This window comes from Echinops telfairi, unplaced genomic scaffold (assembly GCF_000313985.2).
Source record: "Echinops telfairi isolate 266 unplaced genomic scaffold, ASM31398v2 ScPeMD7_32;HRSCAF=126, whole genome shotgun sequence".
Taxonomy (NCBI): domain Eukaryota; kingdom Metazoa; phylum Chordata; class Mammalia; order Afrosoricida; family Tenrecidae; genus Echinops; species Echinops telfairi.
The window spans coordinates 1682744-1701710 of record NW_022103929.1 but is presented as its reverse complement, the minus strand read 5'-3'; the positions used below and the strand labels follow the sequence as shown (position 1 = coordinate 1701710).

Below are 18967 nucleotides of genomic sequence, written 5' to 3'. Positions count from 1 at the left end.
AAAAAATATCCACCATGATAAGATACATACAGAATAATGACAGAAATGGGCCAATTCACTAATGAAACATACTAGACAGAACCATTGATTTTCATTTGACACCCAGTTTCTTGAATGAGGGTGAATCCAACACAATCAAGTAAGGAGCAGCTGTGTAATGTCTGTCTGCTCCTAGGACAACGTGGCCACTGTGTGGATGTTTTCAAAAAGATGGCTGCAGAATGGGCTGGAGACCCCAGCAAAAGCTATCACTGGCCTGGAATTAATCATTGAACCAATGGTAAATATCTTCAGTCACCTGTTAGGTGGGTGGCAGGGTTATGGCCCATCCCATGACTCCTTTCTTTCAGGGAGCTCTCCATTTCTGGCAGCTCCTTTTCCGACACATGCATAGTGTTTCCTTCTCTATTTCTGTGGCCTTGAGCTATTTGGAGACAATGTCTTTAGCCACATTACACTGGAAAAGAAGTTATTCAAAAGGAAATCAGACCCAAATCAACCACATAAACAGTGTCTTTTGTAATCTACTAAAGAGAGAGATAATGATGACATCTCTGCAGAAATATGTATTGAGTACCTTGCCATGAGCCAGTTTTAATACACGGTGCCCTTGCAAATTTTACCTCATTTCATCTTTACATAATTATGTATTGAACACTTTTGTTTTGCAGATCAGGAAAAGAAATCTTAAAGCCAAGTGATTTGCTCCAAGTTATACAACTGAAAGGCAAAGAGCTGACTCTAAAACACATTTCATTGAAGAGTGAGATTCTCACTAAAAACTTCAGAGGGTTCTGGTGTCTGATTTGTGCTCCCAAATCACAGCTGAGAGCAAGTCTATGGAACATGTCAAGACATGGCAAGAGCCTGAATACCTGGGGGACCACAATTGTTCTTGTCAGTCTCCCAATTTGTCTTAGGAGACACACACACACACACACACACACACACACACACACACACACACACGCTTTGGTGTCTCCAAGTGAAGAAATGAAAAAAGTATGGCTTGCTCTCTTGAACCCTTTAAGAATGCCATCAAGACTTACTATATGAAAACTGTTGGGAAATAAGAGAGCCATGCAACCAGGTGGTCTAAAATCCAAATGTCATTTTGAAGTTAATATTTTTAATTTAGTCAGTTACTACCTTAACGAGCCACAGACCTAACCCTGGTTAGCTCATGGAGGAAAAGCCGAGGGCAGGGCCTGTAGTAGCCTTACCAGCAGTAGTCCAGCAGGTGTGGAGGCAGGACAGGGATGTACACGTGCTGCCAGTACATAGGGTAGAGCATCGCGGCAGACCCGTGGATGCAGGCAGTCAGCTGCAACAGGAACAAATTGGAGTCAGCCCTACAAAGTCTAAGTGAGCAAATGTCATCATTTGAGCTCAGTGATAAAATGAAGTACAGGCTTTTCAACACACTGAAATGCTAAGTTAAAAATCTGCACAAAAAGTTCTCAGTTAAGGCAAGCACTATGATTTAAAATTTTTAAGTACTTTCTTTCTTTAAAAATTCTATTATTTCTTATTATAAAACAAAGGTGCTGTTACGGGGGGGACGGGGGGGGGGGACACACAGAAAATGGACCAAGGATAAAAGAATTCCCATCTAAAGATTATTTAATATTTTAAGGTACTGGGCACATATATAACTCGTGCTTCCTTTTCTAATGAGAATGACTGTAAATACAATTTTTTCCAAGGATCTTGCTTTAGCTTGCTATTATATGATGGCATTTCCCGCACACATTGCAGTGCGAGGTAACTTCAAAAAGTTCAGGGAACCCTTCTATTATTTCACAATTCCATTTTTTCCCATGAACCTTTTATTCAACTAGTCTTCTGCCACTATAATCAGATCAGGCCCATATTTTTCTATGAGGTTCCTGGATGTAGACTTAAGAGACAAAAGTTGTAAATATTTTAGGCCACTTGGTAAACACAGATCCATACATAGATGAAGAGGGAGGGCTCTCGACACTCCTGCCACCATGAACTGGGGAGCTGGCCTCCTGCCCCTCACATGATAGTCAAGGTAGTGGTTTTATCATCGTCTATGCCTTGTTTTTACTTTTCGGTCTCTGACCATGACCAAGACTGAATGTTTTGTCATAGTTCCTTGACCGTAATTTCTTAGGTAAGTGGTCTGTTTGTATTCTTAGTTAGCTTGCTCTAATGTGCATGAGTAATTTTTTTTAATTGAGTTACCAGCAAGTACTGATGACTATATAAAATATACTAATTCTTGGGAAGATTTAAAAAAATCATTTATCCTAGTTTAATTTTCCTTGAACTTTTGGCTGAAGAGGAGTTTTAAATAACTATACAGATAAATCTTTTCCTTCTTGGCTGCTTCCTAAGGGTGCCGCTCTCCATTTCCTCCTCAGCATTTAACTCTAATCCATCTGGAATTAATTTAGGGTTAAGAACTGAGGTGAGAATTTATTTTTCCACACAGTTAATCAATTGCCTGGGCACTGTTTACTGACTGATCCTTCCTTTCCTCGTTCTTTTGACATGCTCTGTTTTCTATTCCTTTTTTCTGCTTGTTTGTTTTTAAAGAGAGAGAAAAATCCACAAGTGGTATATGATACAATAAAAAATTTGGGAAGCAAAGATAATACAATAGATAAAACTACTTCAAAATTCAACCCAGGGAGAGGAGGAAGACAACCCACACCTTTGGAGACATGGCTATGAAGTGACAAAAGCCAACAACACATGTTTCTTTCTGTCTTTTTTCTTTAATGTTCCTTTGATTTCTGGGAAGTCTGCTCCCTAGAGGCCTTTTGCTTCTTTGGGAAGCTGGTAACTGGCCTTTGCTGACAGAAAGACATTCACGTGGTGAAAGAGTGACGGGCCAAGGCCCAGTTAAAAGAAACCCGGAGGTTAGTGTAACACGAACAGCTTTCAATGGGATATTCTGCGGAGGTTTCATGGTTGTGAGAGCTGCTTGTTAAAGCCAGAGCTGCTCCTCTCCACCCCACCCCCTCCTCTCTTTTCACTCAGACCTGTCCTTTCAACCAGGTACAAGCCACGAACAGGAGATGATCCTGCAAGCTCACTCAGAGCTGCTCCCTGTGACTCTGCTGGTTCAGTCCATCCATTCCTGGTCCATTTCGGTGAGTTTCTGTACAAAGCAGGCTGTCCTACATAGATAACCGATCCCTCAAGGTCAGAACAGATGAAAAAGCTCTACTGGTGGTATGTTAGCAGAGAAAGAAGCCACTTTCTTCTAATTCTACCCTAATCTCAGGTTGGAGGCTGACGAAAGACTTGGGTTCCACCCCTTTTGGCCTTCCTTCAAGTAGCCACAGAGTGCTCTTACTAAAGTGCAGGTCCCTCCCGTTATTCCAAGGCTTCAGTGGTTTGTTGGGAATAGGCTTGTCTCCATGGCCCAGGCCCTGTCTACCTAGGGACAAGCTTCCATGGCCACAGTCTCCATTTATAATAAATGTCCCTACTGCTCTCCTTATCATGAATGATCTGCAGACCCAAGAAGAGTTTTGCATGCCTTTTAACTCTTTCTGTGCACCCCTCCCTGAATCTGCTGGGCTTTTGACCCTGGCAAACCTCTCCTCTTCCAGATCTCTGTATAAGCACCACCTCTGTGAAGTAGGTCCATTTTGTTACCAGAATGTAACTGTCTGTATGTCTGCCTCTCACCGTAGAGAAAGAGTTTGTCTCTTTCCATCTCCAGGTCTTCAGCGATGATAGCACATGCACATTGCTGTCAGCTTCTAGCAGGTTGGCCTCACTCATGCCAAACCATCCACGACAGCTGTGATGACTGACTTTCAAAAGCAGACTCCTAGCCTGTTCTTTCTTGTCCATCTTCGTTTGGAAGCGCCACTGAAAACGGTTCAGTATGATTGTAATAGGTATGCTTCCTCTGACACATAGGTAGCAGCTGTGCTTGAGGTATATTAACCAGATATCAAAACCATGCCTCCTGTATTCTACCTCTGAATCACCACTGCCCTCATGGCATGCATGCATATATATGGCATTATATGTGTGTGTGTGTGTGTGTGTGTGTGTGTAAATGGACCAATAGACAACATCATAATAAATGGAGAAAAGATTGAAATTGTCAAGAATTTCATTTTGGATCCACAATCAGCACCCATAAAAGCAATAGCCAAGAAATATTGCAATGGGCAAGTTGCACTGGGCAGATCTGCTGCACATAACCTCTTGACCATGTTGAGGATTAAGGTGTGCCTGCCCAAGACTCAGTATTTTCAATCATCTCAGATGGCAAAAGCTGCCCATGGATAAAGAAGAAATGTTGAATGCGGAATATGGTGTTGGTAAAGAATATCGATTCTACTATGGACTGTCCAAAGAATGAACAAGTCTGTAGTGGAAGAAGTACAACCAGAAGGCTCCTTAGGAACAAGGATAGTAAGACGTTGGCTCATGTCTTTTGACATGCTATCAGAAGAGACTAATCCTGAGAGAAGGCATCATGTTGGGTAAAATAAAGGGTCAGAGTTAAAGAGGAAGCCCCTCAAGGGGCTAGACTGACACAGTAGCTGCAACAATGGGCTCAAGCACAACCAATCACTGTGAAGATGGCACAAAACTGGACAGAATTCTCTGTTGTGCATAGGATTACCATGTGTTGGAATAGACTCCATGGCATGTTCAAATGATTTCTGAACAATTTCTTACACATCAAATATAAACACTTTAAAATCTACACCATATCACACACATGTAAAATAACACCTTCATCGAGCATGTGTTTGAAAAAAATCATCCAATAATGCTCTTTTTGATTCTCCTTAACCTTACAAAAGCCTACCAAGCTAAATGCCAAGACTTAAAAATTATTTATCCCACATAAAAAGCAAGCTTTTAATGTGTTCTATCAGTACATTAGGGAGTTTTCTAGGGCCAAACCTCTTTAATTGGGGTAAAATGCATTCACGCATCTGATTAAGAAAACAAACAAACAAAGAAAAGAAATTGTTTGGCTCTTTTCCAAAATACTAAATAGCACTAACTATGTGCATCGCTACTTAAGAATGAATAATGGCTAAATCAATTACAAGAAGTCTTAGGATTTAACTATGTGTAACATGGAAAGACATATACTATGTTCCATAAATTATCACTAGAGTCACTTATTATTTTAAAAAACAATTCAAAGACCCCCATTTCTAAAAACTGAAAGATAGAAAAGGTCGATACCTGGTCCTTACAAAATACAAAATTGAAAAGTACTGAAAATATACAATTTGGAGTATAGTCCACAAAAAGGGCATTGTGAATATTTAATTGAAGTGCAAGTTGAGGAAAATGAGCCTATCAAAATTTTACTCCGTGGGAGAATAGGAAGATAAGATGTGTAAAATTTGCCCAAAGTCATTAGTCACAATGAATATTCATCAGAAGCCAATTATCAATCCCATTTAATGACACCCCAAAAGATTTTGCCCTGAAGCAGCTGAATAGTCTAAGGTTCCAGACAAAAACTAGACAGATTCTACAGCCAACAGCCAGTCTAGCCAGGACACAGGTTATAAAGTAAACCATTGGTGGGGTTTGGGATCCACGTTAGCAAATTCTGTCCTCAATTAAAGGGCCACAAGGTTAACACTATTTTAGAACTCTCCTCGCTTTCTCAAGAGACAAAGTTAGTAGGACATGAATGCAGAGATCAAGGATAGAGTTGGGGGAAAAAATGGTCACAAAGACACCTTTTATTTCTTTTTAAAATTTTAAGGTCTTTCTCAGAGATAACATCCAGAGTTTCAGACTAAGAGTCCAGTCCTTCAGCTGATTCTTAAGGGCAGCACTCGGATTTGACATGGAAGAAAAATAAGAATCCCACGTATGTGTGCCAGGCACCGGCCGTGTGGGGCTTTAGGACCTTGCAAAGTATTATTTTGTAGAGAAAGGGCGGTGGAGAAGTGCACATGTTTATCTATGTATACACTCATCAACACATTTCACAGGTGAGGACACGGTCTCAGAGGTAAAAGAAATTGCCCAAGGTCACACAGCTAGTTCGTGACAGAATGGGACTCACATGCAGGCCTGTCAAACTATAATGGCTGTTGTATTTCTATGCATACAAAGGAACTTTTTTTTTTACCGAGTACTCATTCTGTGCGTGGAGTTTGCTGTGAAGGAGATGCCATCCCTGCGAGCAACACCAAACGATGCACAAGCACCAAAACACCTAGTTTGCCAAAACAGTAGATGACCAAGTATCTGGGGCAACGTACCCATAAAATAATCATTTTTGGGGAAAAAAAGCAGATGTGGGCATTTGCTCAGGATTAGTTACATTTAATTAAGATGCCTTTAATCCACAAGCAAATGAAACTTTGATGACGATTCGGGGAGAGAGGTTGAGATCCCATTTTGGAGAAGTGTATATTTGAAAGTCTCGCTTTCTATTGTGTTCTCTTTCACATCCTTGTGTGGAATCTTCCATTGACTCTCTCTATGATCTGAGCGAGCCATTTTCTCTCCTGTCTCAATTCCTCTACCATGTAAAATGAGAAACTGGACTCCAGGAACTCTGCTTCCCTCTCTGGCTTTGAAGATTTACAATTCCAGAAGAAGGGCCAGCCCCTGACTTCCTGACATTGAGCATGCTCTGCTCCTAGCCCCGTGTACCTTTTGAGGCAGCCATGCAACAGGGCTCATCTCCAAGTGGGCCTTGCTTTTTCATCTCTGCAGCAACGGGGACCCACCTTTAATCTGGGGGTCCTCTAGGAACCTTTGAGCCTTCTCCACTTAACAGTGGAGAGCACAGCGTGTGCTCATGCTTTGCCCTTGATAATCTGAAGACCCCAGTAGTGGATGATCTTAGGAGACCAAGGGCATGGGGCCAAAGTGAGGGGAGGCTCCTCAAGGGCAAGGCTACATTTGACTCCTCTCTCCTGATCTCCAACTATGCCTGATACAGAGCAGGGGTTTAGAAAATGTCTAAGGAATGTTACAATGCTTCGAGTTTAAAATCATGAGCAAATTGCAATTGCTTAATAGATCATAAGTAGAAGGCTCTTTCTAAAAGGCAGTATGATTGAGGATAAAAAATCATTTGGGGGCACACTCATTTTTCACACCCAGAATGCAGAATGTTACAATGTCAAACTGACCTGCTTTCACAGGCTTCAAGGAATTTCACCTTCTAAATTCCTTTGATCTTAATAAGCAGAGAAATTGGTCACATGAAGAATGTAGAAAAATGCTAGAATAATACCTTTAAAAACACACGGTACACCTAAACAGAGAATCACCCATGAAAATAGTATGCATTGGAAAAGTTCCTATCTTTCTCAAGTTAAGAATTAGATTAGTTTACTTAATTCTAAGGCACTTTTCTAGTCATCAAGGAGCCCTGATGATACAGTGGTGAAAGTACATGGCTGTTAATCAAAAGAGCAGGAGTTCAAACCCACCAGCAGCTCCATGGAAGGCTTCCTGGAAGATGACAATGCTGGAAACTCGATGAGACAGTTCTACTCTGCCCTATGGGGTCACTGTAAGTCACAACAGACTGGGGGGCATTGGGGTTTGCTTGTGGGGTTTGCAGTTGATATGGAAGTGTCCCATTATTCAAACAGTGTTGTGGTTTCCATTTGTTTATTTTCACTTATCCTCAAATGGGAAAGTCAGTATCGGCAAAAAGGTTTAAGTAAAATTCGGACACAATTCTGTAAGTTACTTTTCCAAGGGTATAAGGAAAAAAACCTGTTCATTATAAGTTGTTTTGCTAACTTCATGTTGTGTTAACTACACTTAATAGATTTTAGCAGAAAGGCTCAAAAACTAAAGAACCACAAAGATGTGATCCTCAGCTGGCCTAGACAGGTGCCAGGCATGGGAGTGCAAAGAAGGGAAAGAGCAAAGCAAGTCCTACATTTCTTAGAAGTCAACAAATAGCTCTGTTGGGGGTGGTGGGGTGAGGGTGGGGTGTGTGCACCTGGACAGCCGTGGCTGGGGTGTGTGTATATGTGGGGGGGGGGGGGACGACTGTTGAGAGGTGGGGTCAATCCTTCTTCCTGTCATTCTCTCCCTTGCATCCTTACCATCCTCTGGAGGAAAAAGAAGGAGACGGGGAAACACAACGTGGAGTCAAATAGAAGACCTTCCCCTAAGAACCATATCGCCCAGTCAAGGAGAAGCTCACTCGAGCAATCATCTGCCTCCTTAATCACTTCTCTTGCTTTCCTTAAAAAAACAAAACAAAAAAGTTTTAGCTACCTCCTAGAATAATTAGAGCAAGTTATCAGCCAAGGCAACAAGCTTTCGTGCCAAGATCTGACACTTGAGAACATCAAAGCAACCACTGCTGCCAGAGAAAAGCTTGAGCCACCCAAGGAGAGGCCTACAGCACCAGGAGGGTGGACAGAGAGCCTTTTCCTTTAAGGTGGAAAGGTGAAAGGCAAGGTTGGCTTTGGGAGTGATAAGACTTCATTCTGCCCCTCCTACATTCTGCACCTGTGACAAATATTACTTCCAGGTCACAGGGTCAGGACAGGATGCTGGTAGGGTGGGGGTGGTGCCCTCCTAACAGGTAACCACTGTCAAAGGTCAGGGAAAACCGACTTGCCACCTCACACCCTAGTGCAAACGGATATTTCTACTTTAAAATTATTTCTAAGATCAAAATATATCTTTAGCAAATGGATTTACATCTATTGGTTTAATAAAAAAATCATTTCTAAACATCTAGCCACGAGTACTTACAAGTCTGTCACCCACCCCGAGAAGCAACCACGGTGGCAGCAGTTCTGGCATTTTAGGCACAGGAAAAAAGAAGGAAAAGAAAATCTCCCCAACAGAGCTTAGTTGAGCCAATCCAACCTTAGAAAGTGAGTCAACTTCGAGTGTTTGACACTACGAGGTCACAGCTACCACCATTACTTATTTAGTGTTTAATATATGCCAAGCACTGTTCCAACTGCTTCTCACACATTAAAATCTTCACAACAACCCTTTAAGCTAGGCAACACTTCACAGAAGCGGAAACTAAGGTTCCTAGACGTTCAAAGTCACAGAGCCACCGACCAAGCTGGGCCATTAACCCAGTTCCAGAGTCTCGGTTCTTAGTGCACATGAAAACGCCTGGGTGCTATGATCCCTTTTAATGCGACAATCATCGAGTATCCGCCGTGTGCACACATTGTGCCCCCAAGCAATTTAAAATATAGCTAGAAAGATCAAAATGCAAACAACCAACTTCAACCCAAAGGCATTATGAAAGAGGTGCTATGATAGAGGTTCAAGTGTGTTAGCCTGTAAAGATAATCATTAATTCTGCCTGGGGCAAGAGTCACAGAGAGCAAGGCATCAGAGCAGGGGCTGGGAGGAGGCAGACCGACAAGCTGCTGGTTCTCCTCTCTGCTGGGAGGCCAGTGAGATGGTCAGGAGGGTCCAGGGGATGCAGAGCTCTATGTAGTGATGACTGTGGAGACTGGAAATAAGGGAGAACAATTTAGTCAATGAGTAGGTGACTAAGGCAAAGTGGGTGGAGATGGAAAGCCTCGTACGAGTTGCCATGGCTATTTTCAGTTGCTTGGATTCATTCACCACCCACTGCCCCCAGTTACACTAATTAAATCCTCAGAACCCTTCCAGGATGTCCATCATCCTCCTTGTTTCTGAAAATCGAATCAGGGTCTATTGCCCCACCTGGGGGGCAGGGGGTGGGGTGGGTGGGAGTGGGATTCAGAGAGAACTAACAATTTGGTACTGAATAGGATGGAATACTAGATTGTCCCTGGTTGGCACCAGCAATTTGCACTTGGCTACTAACCAAAACATTGGTGGTTTGAATCCACCCAGCGGTGCTGTGAAAGGCCTGGTGATCTACTTCTGAAAAGATTACAGCTCTTGGAAACCCCAATGGAGTGCATGTAAGTCTGAAACACACCGAATTGCCATGAGTCAGGATGTGTGTGTGTATTGGCTTGTTTTTGTTTACTGAGCACTATGTGATCAGCAGTAAGCTATATGCTTTCGTATTTACAGTCATTGTATCCTTCCAACAACTCTGAAGTCAGTATTAATCATGGCCCCCATCACAGCTGAGGTTGGAGAAGTTCACAGAGGTCAAGAAAACTTGCACAAGGGAGGGTTAGAAAGTGGCACAGGGAAGATGAAGTAGATGGGAGAAGCAGAAAAGGAACAAAACCTTGGCATGCTCTAGTCTAGCCTTTTTCTTTGGAAAAAGACACTATCAGCAGGGCTGTCTGACTCACCTAGCTAGTAGATTCAATACTAAGGTAGTAGGTATTGTGTCAATACCAAGGTAGTAGGAAAAAAATTTAAATGAATGTTGAGATCTGTACCAACTCCTCTTCACTGCATAGCCTAAGCTTACATCAACTACCTCGGCTCACCCAAGTACCCACGTTTTCTGCCTGCAGTAACAAGAGAGGAAGTTATGAGTCCTTGTTCCGGTGACCTATTCTCAACATTATTTATTTTGTTGTTGCTGAAAATATACACAGCACAAATACAGCAATTCAACAGTTTCTACAGGTGTAATTTAGTGTTACTGATTCTACTCTTGGAGCTGTACAAACACTCTCACTCTGCTTTTCTTTCTGAGTTATCTTCCCTATTATTAAATCCACCAAAGGTTGCTATCTCAAAGCAGACTTTTTTTCCAGTTAAGGCAAACTAAGAAATAAGTTGTAAGATGATTTCGGGGGATATTTGTGATTTAAGGTTTAAAGAAAGTTTTAGAGATTCATCCGCCCTCCATGGCTCCAGAAAGTCTACAACCCATGAAAAGGTGAATTTGTGTTATTTCCCCCCTTTGTCCAGGATTTTTCTATGGAGTCTTTGATCAGAATGTTCATTAATGGTAACTGGGCACTATCCAGTTCTTGTGGTCTCATGACAAAGGGGGCAGTTAGCCATGCATTCCATATCTGCCTCCCTTTTCTCATTCTTCTTCTCCTGTTGCTCCAGATGAGAGAGACCAATTTGTGTGTCTTAGATGGCCACACTCAAGCATTTAAGACCCCAAGCACTAGGTAATGAACTGAACTTGAAGGGAAACAGAAATGTTAGGCCCATTAACTGGGACGCTTCACAAAACCATTACCTGAAACCTCCATGCCAAGTAACCATATCCCATGAGGTGTTTGGTTATACATAGGCAGCTGGGGCTTCTATTCTTTTTGGTTGTTGTCATTGTAATATAACTACCTCACAACATTGCCAACCAACTGTTTACAATTGCACAACTTATTGACAGCAATCACAAGAATCAATGGTGCAGCCCTACCTTTAATCAATGTGATTTCCCCTCCCCACTGACATTGGTCCAAACTCAAACCAAAGCAACTGCCATCAAATCAATTCTGACTGACGGTGACCCTACATAGGGTTTCTGAGACTGTACATCTTCACCAGAGGATATAGCCTCATCTCTCTTCCATGTGCAGCTGGAAGGTTTGAACCACCAACTTGGCAGTTAGCAGGGTGTCTAACCCACAGTACCATCAACCAGGGCTTCTTCCCATGAAATGGTCACTGTTATAAATGTTGGTCTCTATGTGTTTGCATTTTCTTGCTTTTTTACAAAATTCGTGTTTGTGTGATGGTCTAATTCACTCAGCGTACTCTTTTCAAACGCTATTTAGACTGCAGCCTGTATCGAGGTTTCACTCCTCCCACTGGCTCAGTAGTAGATACTGTCTGCACCGCACTTTGTGGCGCACGGCTCACAGATGGCTTTGAGTTGGAACCAACTTGACGACATCTAACAACAACTGACACCACATTTGTGTATCCATTCAGCTACTGATGGGCATTTAGGGCTTTTCTACCTTTGGGCTATTGTGAATGAACAGTGCTTTGATAAACACTGGTGGACGAGTGTCCATCTGAGTCTTGGATTTTTCATCTTTTGAGCATATAGCCAGGAATGGAGTTGCTAGGCCATTCAGTAGTTTTATTTTCTAAGGAAGCACTACACGGCAGTAGCACTTTGCATTCCCAGCAGCAATGGATTAGGGTCCTGCTTACCCCACATCCTCACCAACATTTGTTATTTTCTAGTTTTTCGTTTTGCTCTTTTAAACCTTAGCCATCCTAGTGGGAGTGAAATCGTACCTGACTGGGGTTTGATTTGCATCTCTCTAATGGCTATCACCTGACTGCATTTTGTTAAGGATTTCCCTCTTCACCAAAAGGATTAGCTTTCTTCTCTCTTGTTTGAATACTCTTCTCAGGTTGTTAAACGTGAACTAGGTTATTCTCTCTCTTTTTTAACATATAAATGATGAACAAACAGATCATTTATTTTTTTTTTTTAAATAGAACACTAAATTTAGTGTTAGAATCCTCTGTTTGGTAAGTTTCCAGGTACAAGGTCTTGGCTTCCCCCAGCACAGTTTGAAACAAAATAAGGCAGTTTGTTCCTGCAGCTGGAACACGCAGAGCGGAGTGTGCAGGCAAAGAGGCCCTGGCTCTGGTCCAGTATTTCAAACCCATCTTATACTGCCACTCTCTTCTCGGCTTCAAGGGCTTTGGGAGAGCAAACAGGATTCACTATTTCTAGTTTAGAAGAGCTAGAAAAACATCTCATGTCTCGTTCAAATGTCCAACCTATTTCACACCATGCCCAGGTCAAATTCACCAGGAGAGAAGTAAAAATGAAGTCAAATCTGAATATCCTCTAGTTCATAAACTGACCCTTCTTAAGTTACTGGAGCAGATACATTGGATGCAGTTCATGGGGGAAAGTGGTCTAGCGTGGGGACAATGTTGAGAAGGTGTTCATCCCTTAATAGATACCGGGCAGCCACTGTTGGCCAGACCTGATGGGAGGACAGAAGTCAAGTCCCACATTCTCCAGGACAACTTCTGTCTACTTAGTAAGAAAGACTAACAAGGGGAAATACTAGGTTTTCTACCCTTCTTCCCCAAGCTGAAATACCAACAAAAAGTAATCATTGTTATAGTTATAGGTAGCGTAAGTCATTACACATGGAGCCTCAATTAATTAGATAATTCAAACCTAGATATGCCTGACACATAGAGTGGGTGACCTAAAATGACTCCCTTGAGGAGTACTGGAGAGGAAACTCCCCTACAAGGTACTAATTCTAAATCAAAATAAGGATGTTCTACACACATGCCTTGGCTGCTCTCAAAGCTCCTCTTTGGTCACCTTGAAGATGCTTACAAGCTACTTGAGAAACTTTTCCCAATTGGGTTCAGTGTATCCTTTGGGGTCTGTATAATAATTCTTAAATCCCCCTAGAAGGATGTATATTCCTTACAGTGTGACTCTGGCTCTCCTGACAGTTTGAGCAGTACCACCCAACATATCCTGGCCCCAAAGACAATAACATTGAATGGATTAACATACTGCTGCATACAGCGGCCTAGTCGAGTCCAACTCCTGGTGGTCCTACACGGTGGGACAGAACTACTCTGGAACAGAATTTTTAGAGGAAAAGATGCCTGATCTTTCTCCCATGAACTGGCTGGTAGGTTCAAACCACTGCCTTTCAGGTTAGCAGCCCTTTAACCCAGTGCACTGCCTGAGCACCTTACCTGGGTTAAGGATCATGGCTTAGCATGTAATTCCTGGGTCTTTCTCCCATTCTAATCCAAAGACTTCCCTTCCACTGACCTGTTTACATGGCCATCTCTCTCATTGCCTAGGATGGGACCTTGGATACATTACTCCATCTCTCCTTGAGAAGGAGCTCTTCTGTTAAATGGGGTGAATGCCAATTTCCTGGAAATACTATGGATTACATATGATCCCTACACAGGTCTTACTTGTTGTTCATGGGAGTTACTGTATCAAATTCAGCTCAGATATGAACATATAGAAGAAAAATGGGACCTGTGTGCTACAGAAATCACAGTGAAGCTTTTACATTAGAGAACAAGATTTAGTTAAGCCTTCCCTATTTATCATTTATAAAGAAAAACAATCAATATACATTAACTGAGCAAAGAGAACAAAAAGTTACATTTTCTCCCATACAGAATCTCACAATGCTATTGACCGAAAACCCCTGAAACATGTGCTACCTAACTCTGAATTGAGTATTGCTGTGCTTGTGTCTGCTGATGCACAGTTATCTCTCTAGAAGACAGCACTCTGGAAGGTTCGACAGCTTTTATCTTTCAGGTGCTTGATGGCTGTGAGGGGCATTAAGCCTACATCTTATCACACAAAATTGAGAAGAATGTGGTTTCCCAAGGCGTTACAGGTCACAGCTGGATTTGTCCAGGGAGGGTCACCAAAGAAACTCGGGCTCAAAAGGGACTTTGTACTCCTCTTTCATTACCCTCCCACCCCAAAGATAATAATGAAAAGACTACTGAGAAATGACGAGGAAATAATTGGAAAACTTTTAAACTCTGAAGTTGGAGAAATCCTAAAGCTAGAATACAACTGATGTCTGTTCGCTTAGATTTTCATTAGAGAAGTTGCACATGAGTACTATTGGTTACATGTGAGGTATAAATACAGCACCACCACCCACTCCACCCTCAATAAAACAAAAATGATTTCCACAAACATGGTAAAATGCAGGACTCAGATAACATTCAACTATTTGCCTTTTTTAAAAACAACAAGGTGTTTTGTTTTGTTTTTAAAAGTCCAAGTGATACATCGTTGACAGCTTAAAACAGTGGGAGTCTCCTCTCCCTTGATTCAAGAGACACAGAATTTCCTTAATTTTTAACTGACAACTTCTTGATCATATTTTAAATACTAAAATTTGAGCTTCAGTTTGCAAAAGCTATTAATTTATTGTTGGCATACACAATCCAGACACATGTCCATGATCAGTGCTGGCTAGTTGCCAGGATCTTCTCCAGGAGGGCACTAACTCAGTGTAACTTGGCTTGACACAGAGGTCCCTGGTGAATCACACAGAGGCTGTCCGGGGGATCGGTGGGGGGCCACATCCCAACACGAGAAGACTGAGAAGGGCATGAGGAGAGATAAATTAGGCTGTAAATCGAGATAACCAGCTTGCACAAGTTTGCTGTAAAGGGGAGAAGAAAAAAATGAGAAGACAGCTATGTGGGTTAGAGAAATTTTCTTTCTTTTCAAAATTTGGAGCACACACTACCATATTGGTAATGCTTTTAACAGTGTGCTCTAGGGAAGAAGAGTTAACAATGTAAGAGAGAAGAGGTTGTTGCTGAAAGAAGTGCCACTAGAGTGTCCCCTTCTTAAGGAGGCCTTGCTTGACTATGCTATCTAGAATTGCAATCCCGGATGTCTCGCCATCCCGTCTAGCCTCCTTCTCGGCTTTGTATTATTCCTTAGAACCTATCATTAGCTACCACACTACCCAGTGAAGCTGTTTCTGCAATCTGTCTCTTGCTAGAGTGCAAGCTCCATGAGGCCAGGTATTCATGTCTACCTTGTTCTTAGTGTCCTTAGTGCCTACAACATGGGCACAGCAAATACTTACTTGGCTCTAAATAGCATAAATCGTTCATCCCCAGGATAGGATGAGAGTACAGAAGATTGTGGGACCTGCTCCGACATTGTAATTTTCTCTTCAGATAGCCTCCATAGGAGGAATACAGAATTCTAGGTTAGAAATCAATTCCCCTTAGATGTTTAGGATGGTGCCTCATTTCCTTTTGATAGTTAGAATTACTGTTGCAAAGTCTGATACATTATTGATTCCTAGCCTTCGTTTAACAACTATTATATCTCCATCCCTGATATTCCAAAATATGATAAAAGTGCTTGGTATCTTCTTTAACTTTCTAAAACAAAAAACCCCAAGAAAATAAAAACAAAAACTCTCTGTGACATATACACACATAAAAGTATGTACCTCAGATAAGCAATATTTTAAGGGAAAAAAATTTAAGCTTTCAAAACCCATCACCTAGCTCATGCGTTGACAAACTAGACTATTCTTGGAACACAGGCACACCCACTAGTTTACCTGTTGCAAACTAAAAGGTCAGAGTTGAGTATTGATTTGCATCAAAGATAATAGAGCCTGCAAAGTCCTACCTTTTCTTCAACAAAGGCTGGCCGCTGACCCAGTCTTAGACAGACAGCAGTGCACATCTAACTCTCTTCAAGTCTGCTGTGCGCCTCTTCCCGATCACACTCCCCCTCTCTCTGAGGAAACCAGTACCTAACTTTTGAATTAAGCATGTCTCTTTCTCCTTTGATGTTGCACGTAGATTGTCTAACCTGAACTTTATATAACAAACTCACACTGTATCTTCTTCTGTAACTTCCTTGTGTCATCCAGCGTTTTACCTGAAAGACTCAACCGTGTTGCTAGGTGAAGTCCTTTCCACCGACCATCCCGGTCTATTTGTTCTCTCGCTTGGCACTCTGGAACACTGGGTTGAGATTCAATACTTAAGAGGGAACAGTGGCCAATTTTTTTTCTAAAATTGTCTCCAATTTGCCGATCCATCTTTCAATTAAAATCAATTCATTAAAAAGCCCGACTCACAGACTGTCTACTCACAGTGCTGAGCTTGCTGCAAATGATGAGGATCCGGCGTTCACAGAGCATGCTGGCGTACAGATGCAGCATGTTGTTTACATCCACAGCCACAAAATATTCTGTCAGATTTCTCTAGGAGGAAAAAGAAGGGAAGGTTTGTGGCTTATTAAGTCTGTTCTGATTGCAAATGAGTATCTAAGACAAGCATGAGAAAGAAAACGAATCAGAAGGAATACTTTCATCATGCCTGTCCTGTTCTTTCTACACGAGAGACCAAGTGTCGCTTGTGTAGATGATCATGGAATGGAAGGTTGGAAGAGCTCTCTGAGAAGAAGCCGGCTGGGCAAATAACATCGTTGGGTGCTGACTACAGCTTACAACATGAGGTCACCTAGTACACTGCATTTGCACCTCGATTTTATCAACTCTGCGGGTGAAGCAGGACAAGGAGTCTGCAATCTGGCAAACAAAGAAACCAAGGCGGAGAGATTTCTGTCCAGATCAAACCCTCCGATGAAATGATGAAGACAGGACTGTAGCTCGGACCTCTGGCCCCTGGCCCCAGAACCATCCCAATGCACCATGCTATGCATCCAATCAAAAGGCAAGGCCCAAGCGCCCAAAGGCTTCTGGCCCAGAGTCTAGTTCTATCCAATGGATCCCATGGGGAAAAACCAAGTGAGCTCACTCCCGTCTTGACCTCGAGTTTACCTGCTCCAAAACAGCTCAGTCAGAATTAAAGCAACTTCGAGGTCAACAGATTTACAATTCCCAGGTACTTCATTCAAAAGGCGAAAGAGACACAAAAAACCACGACGACAAGCAGCAGCAAGTTGTGACACAGCACGAGGTTAACAAGCTCTTTCCATAGCCGGAGCCTGCGTCAGTCTTTCAGTTGGTAATACAGGTTGGTGCTCTTCAGAATTCAGAATAATGTAATGTGTTTCATTTCGGCACCCCTTTCTATGTCCACCTGATTTGAATCACGCCCATGAATATGCTAATCGCTTCAATGGAACAGGTTTTCAATGTCACACACAATACAATCCTCTGAACATGGAGGAGGCCAGGGTGGGAACGAGTGCTGTTGCCAGGGGTTGCAGTTTAGAATGATTAAGGATCCATAACCCACAAAATCCATGTAAACCTGGTGGATTTTATATGCAAAAAGCACAAAGGGCTTCTCAACGATATTATGGGTTGGGAATAAGAAGGGGTGTTGATCTTAAGATTCATGCTTATCTGGTTGCAGTGCCAGGTTAGCCACTGAGCTTCACACGTAGTGAATTAGTGAAGGAACCGTTCCATATACGACTGCCGAACAAGTGGCAGTCATTTTAAGTGTGCTTTTAGGCAATCTTTTTAAAAAAGCCAAAGTCTTGGCAAGTTCGGTAACTGCTGAGATCAAAATCTGGACTCACCACCAACCCCAGAGCCAATGCAAGCCCCTCCTCCCGACTCCACTGTCCCTATCGCCTATTTGGAAACATCTATAGTGTACACAGGCTCACAGATACTATTTCATTTAATCTTGAAACCACGCTTTACCTGCAGATGAGAAAAGAGAAGCACCAAGAAGTACAGTCATGAATTCAAGGTCACAGGGTAAGTGGTTAAGGCATGACTTGGGTAAGGGTCTGCCTTTAATCTCCTATACCATTTGAAGGGGGCTGGGGGGGGGCGGGATTTAAAAAGTCACAGCATAGGAGCAGAGCAGGATCAAAATACGCCAAGAGAAAAAATAGAATCTGGTGAAAATGATGATTATCCCATAATTATTGAGTAATATTTATGTGCTGCTCAGTACTGTAGCTGTGCTATCTCTAACCTTCTTGACCACTTTGTGAGATAAGCATTAACATCACCACTTTAGAGCCTGAAGATGCTGAGGCTCAGGAAGGTTGCATCCCAATGTCACCTAGCGTACAAGGCAGAGTCCGTTTCAAAACCAGGTCTTCTGAATCTAAAACTCCCGTGACCACCCCCCCAACCGGCCTCTGAACAAGCCTGGTGGAAAACAAAGCAAAGGCAGCCTGCATGAGGCCACAGACACATCTCTTGCTGGGTGGGCCGAGGAGTGCTGAGCTAATGATGTCGGGTGGGGTTTGCTCCAGAGACAGTGACATGGCAGAGCTCTTCTTGCAAACAAAAATAGGAGGCATTTCAGTGGAAGCTTAACTGCTGATGAATTATATGAATTTTTCTTTTAGGAGAGGATGGAAGTAAAAAGAAAATAGAAATGAGGAGCTTAAAGAAGGACAGAAAGCCCATTAGCACTTTTGACAGATCCAAAGATAACTTTGAAGCCACCAAAGCGTGGCCTCAAGAGTCTGCCAAGAAGCTTCACGCTGGGTAGAAATATGTTACACAGCTTGCCGTCCAAATAGGGAGACACAGCGTCAGAGACAAATCCTGCGCCTTCTTTTGGTGGGAGAAAACAATTTGTTTTGCAGGCTACTTTCGGGCAGGGGGTGAGGGACATCCAGGAATCAAAAAACGCCAATTGGTGAAGGGAT

At 42.4% G+C, this 18967-nt stretch overlaps 1 protein-coding gene across 5 annotated transcripts in view; it reads right to left on the bottom strand.

Moving 5' to 3' along the window:
• Window positions 1–18967, bottom strand: part of DENND1A (DENN domain containing 1A) — a 624449-nt gene that overhangs the window by 262299 nt on the left and 343183 nt on the right. For all 5 annotated transcript variants that reach the window (XM_030885630.2, XM_045290194.1, XM_045290191.1 and 2 more), the window contains exons 9-10: window positions 16473–16583; window positions 1224–1324 (exon numbers count right to left, since the gene is read on the bottom strand). In XM_030885630.2, coding sequence (XP_030741490.1) covers window positions 1224–1324; window positions 16473–16583 — 212 coding nt within the window. The remainder of the gene's footprint in view (window positions 1–1223; window positions 1325–16472; window positions 16584–18967) is intronic.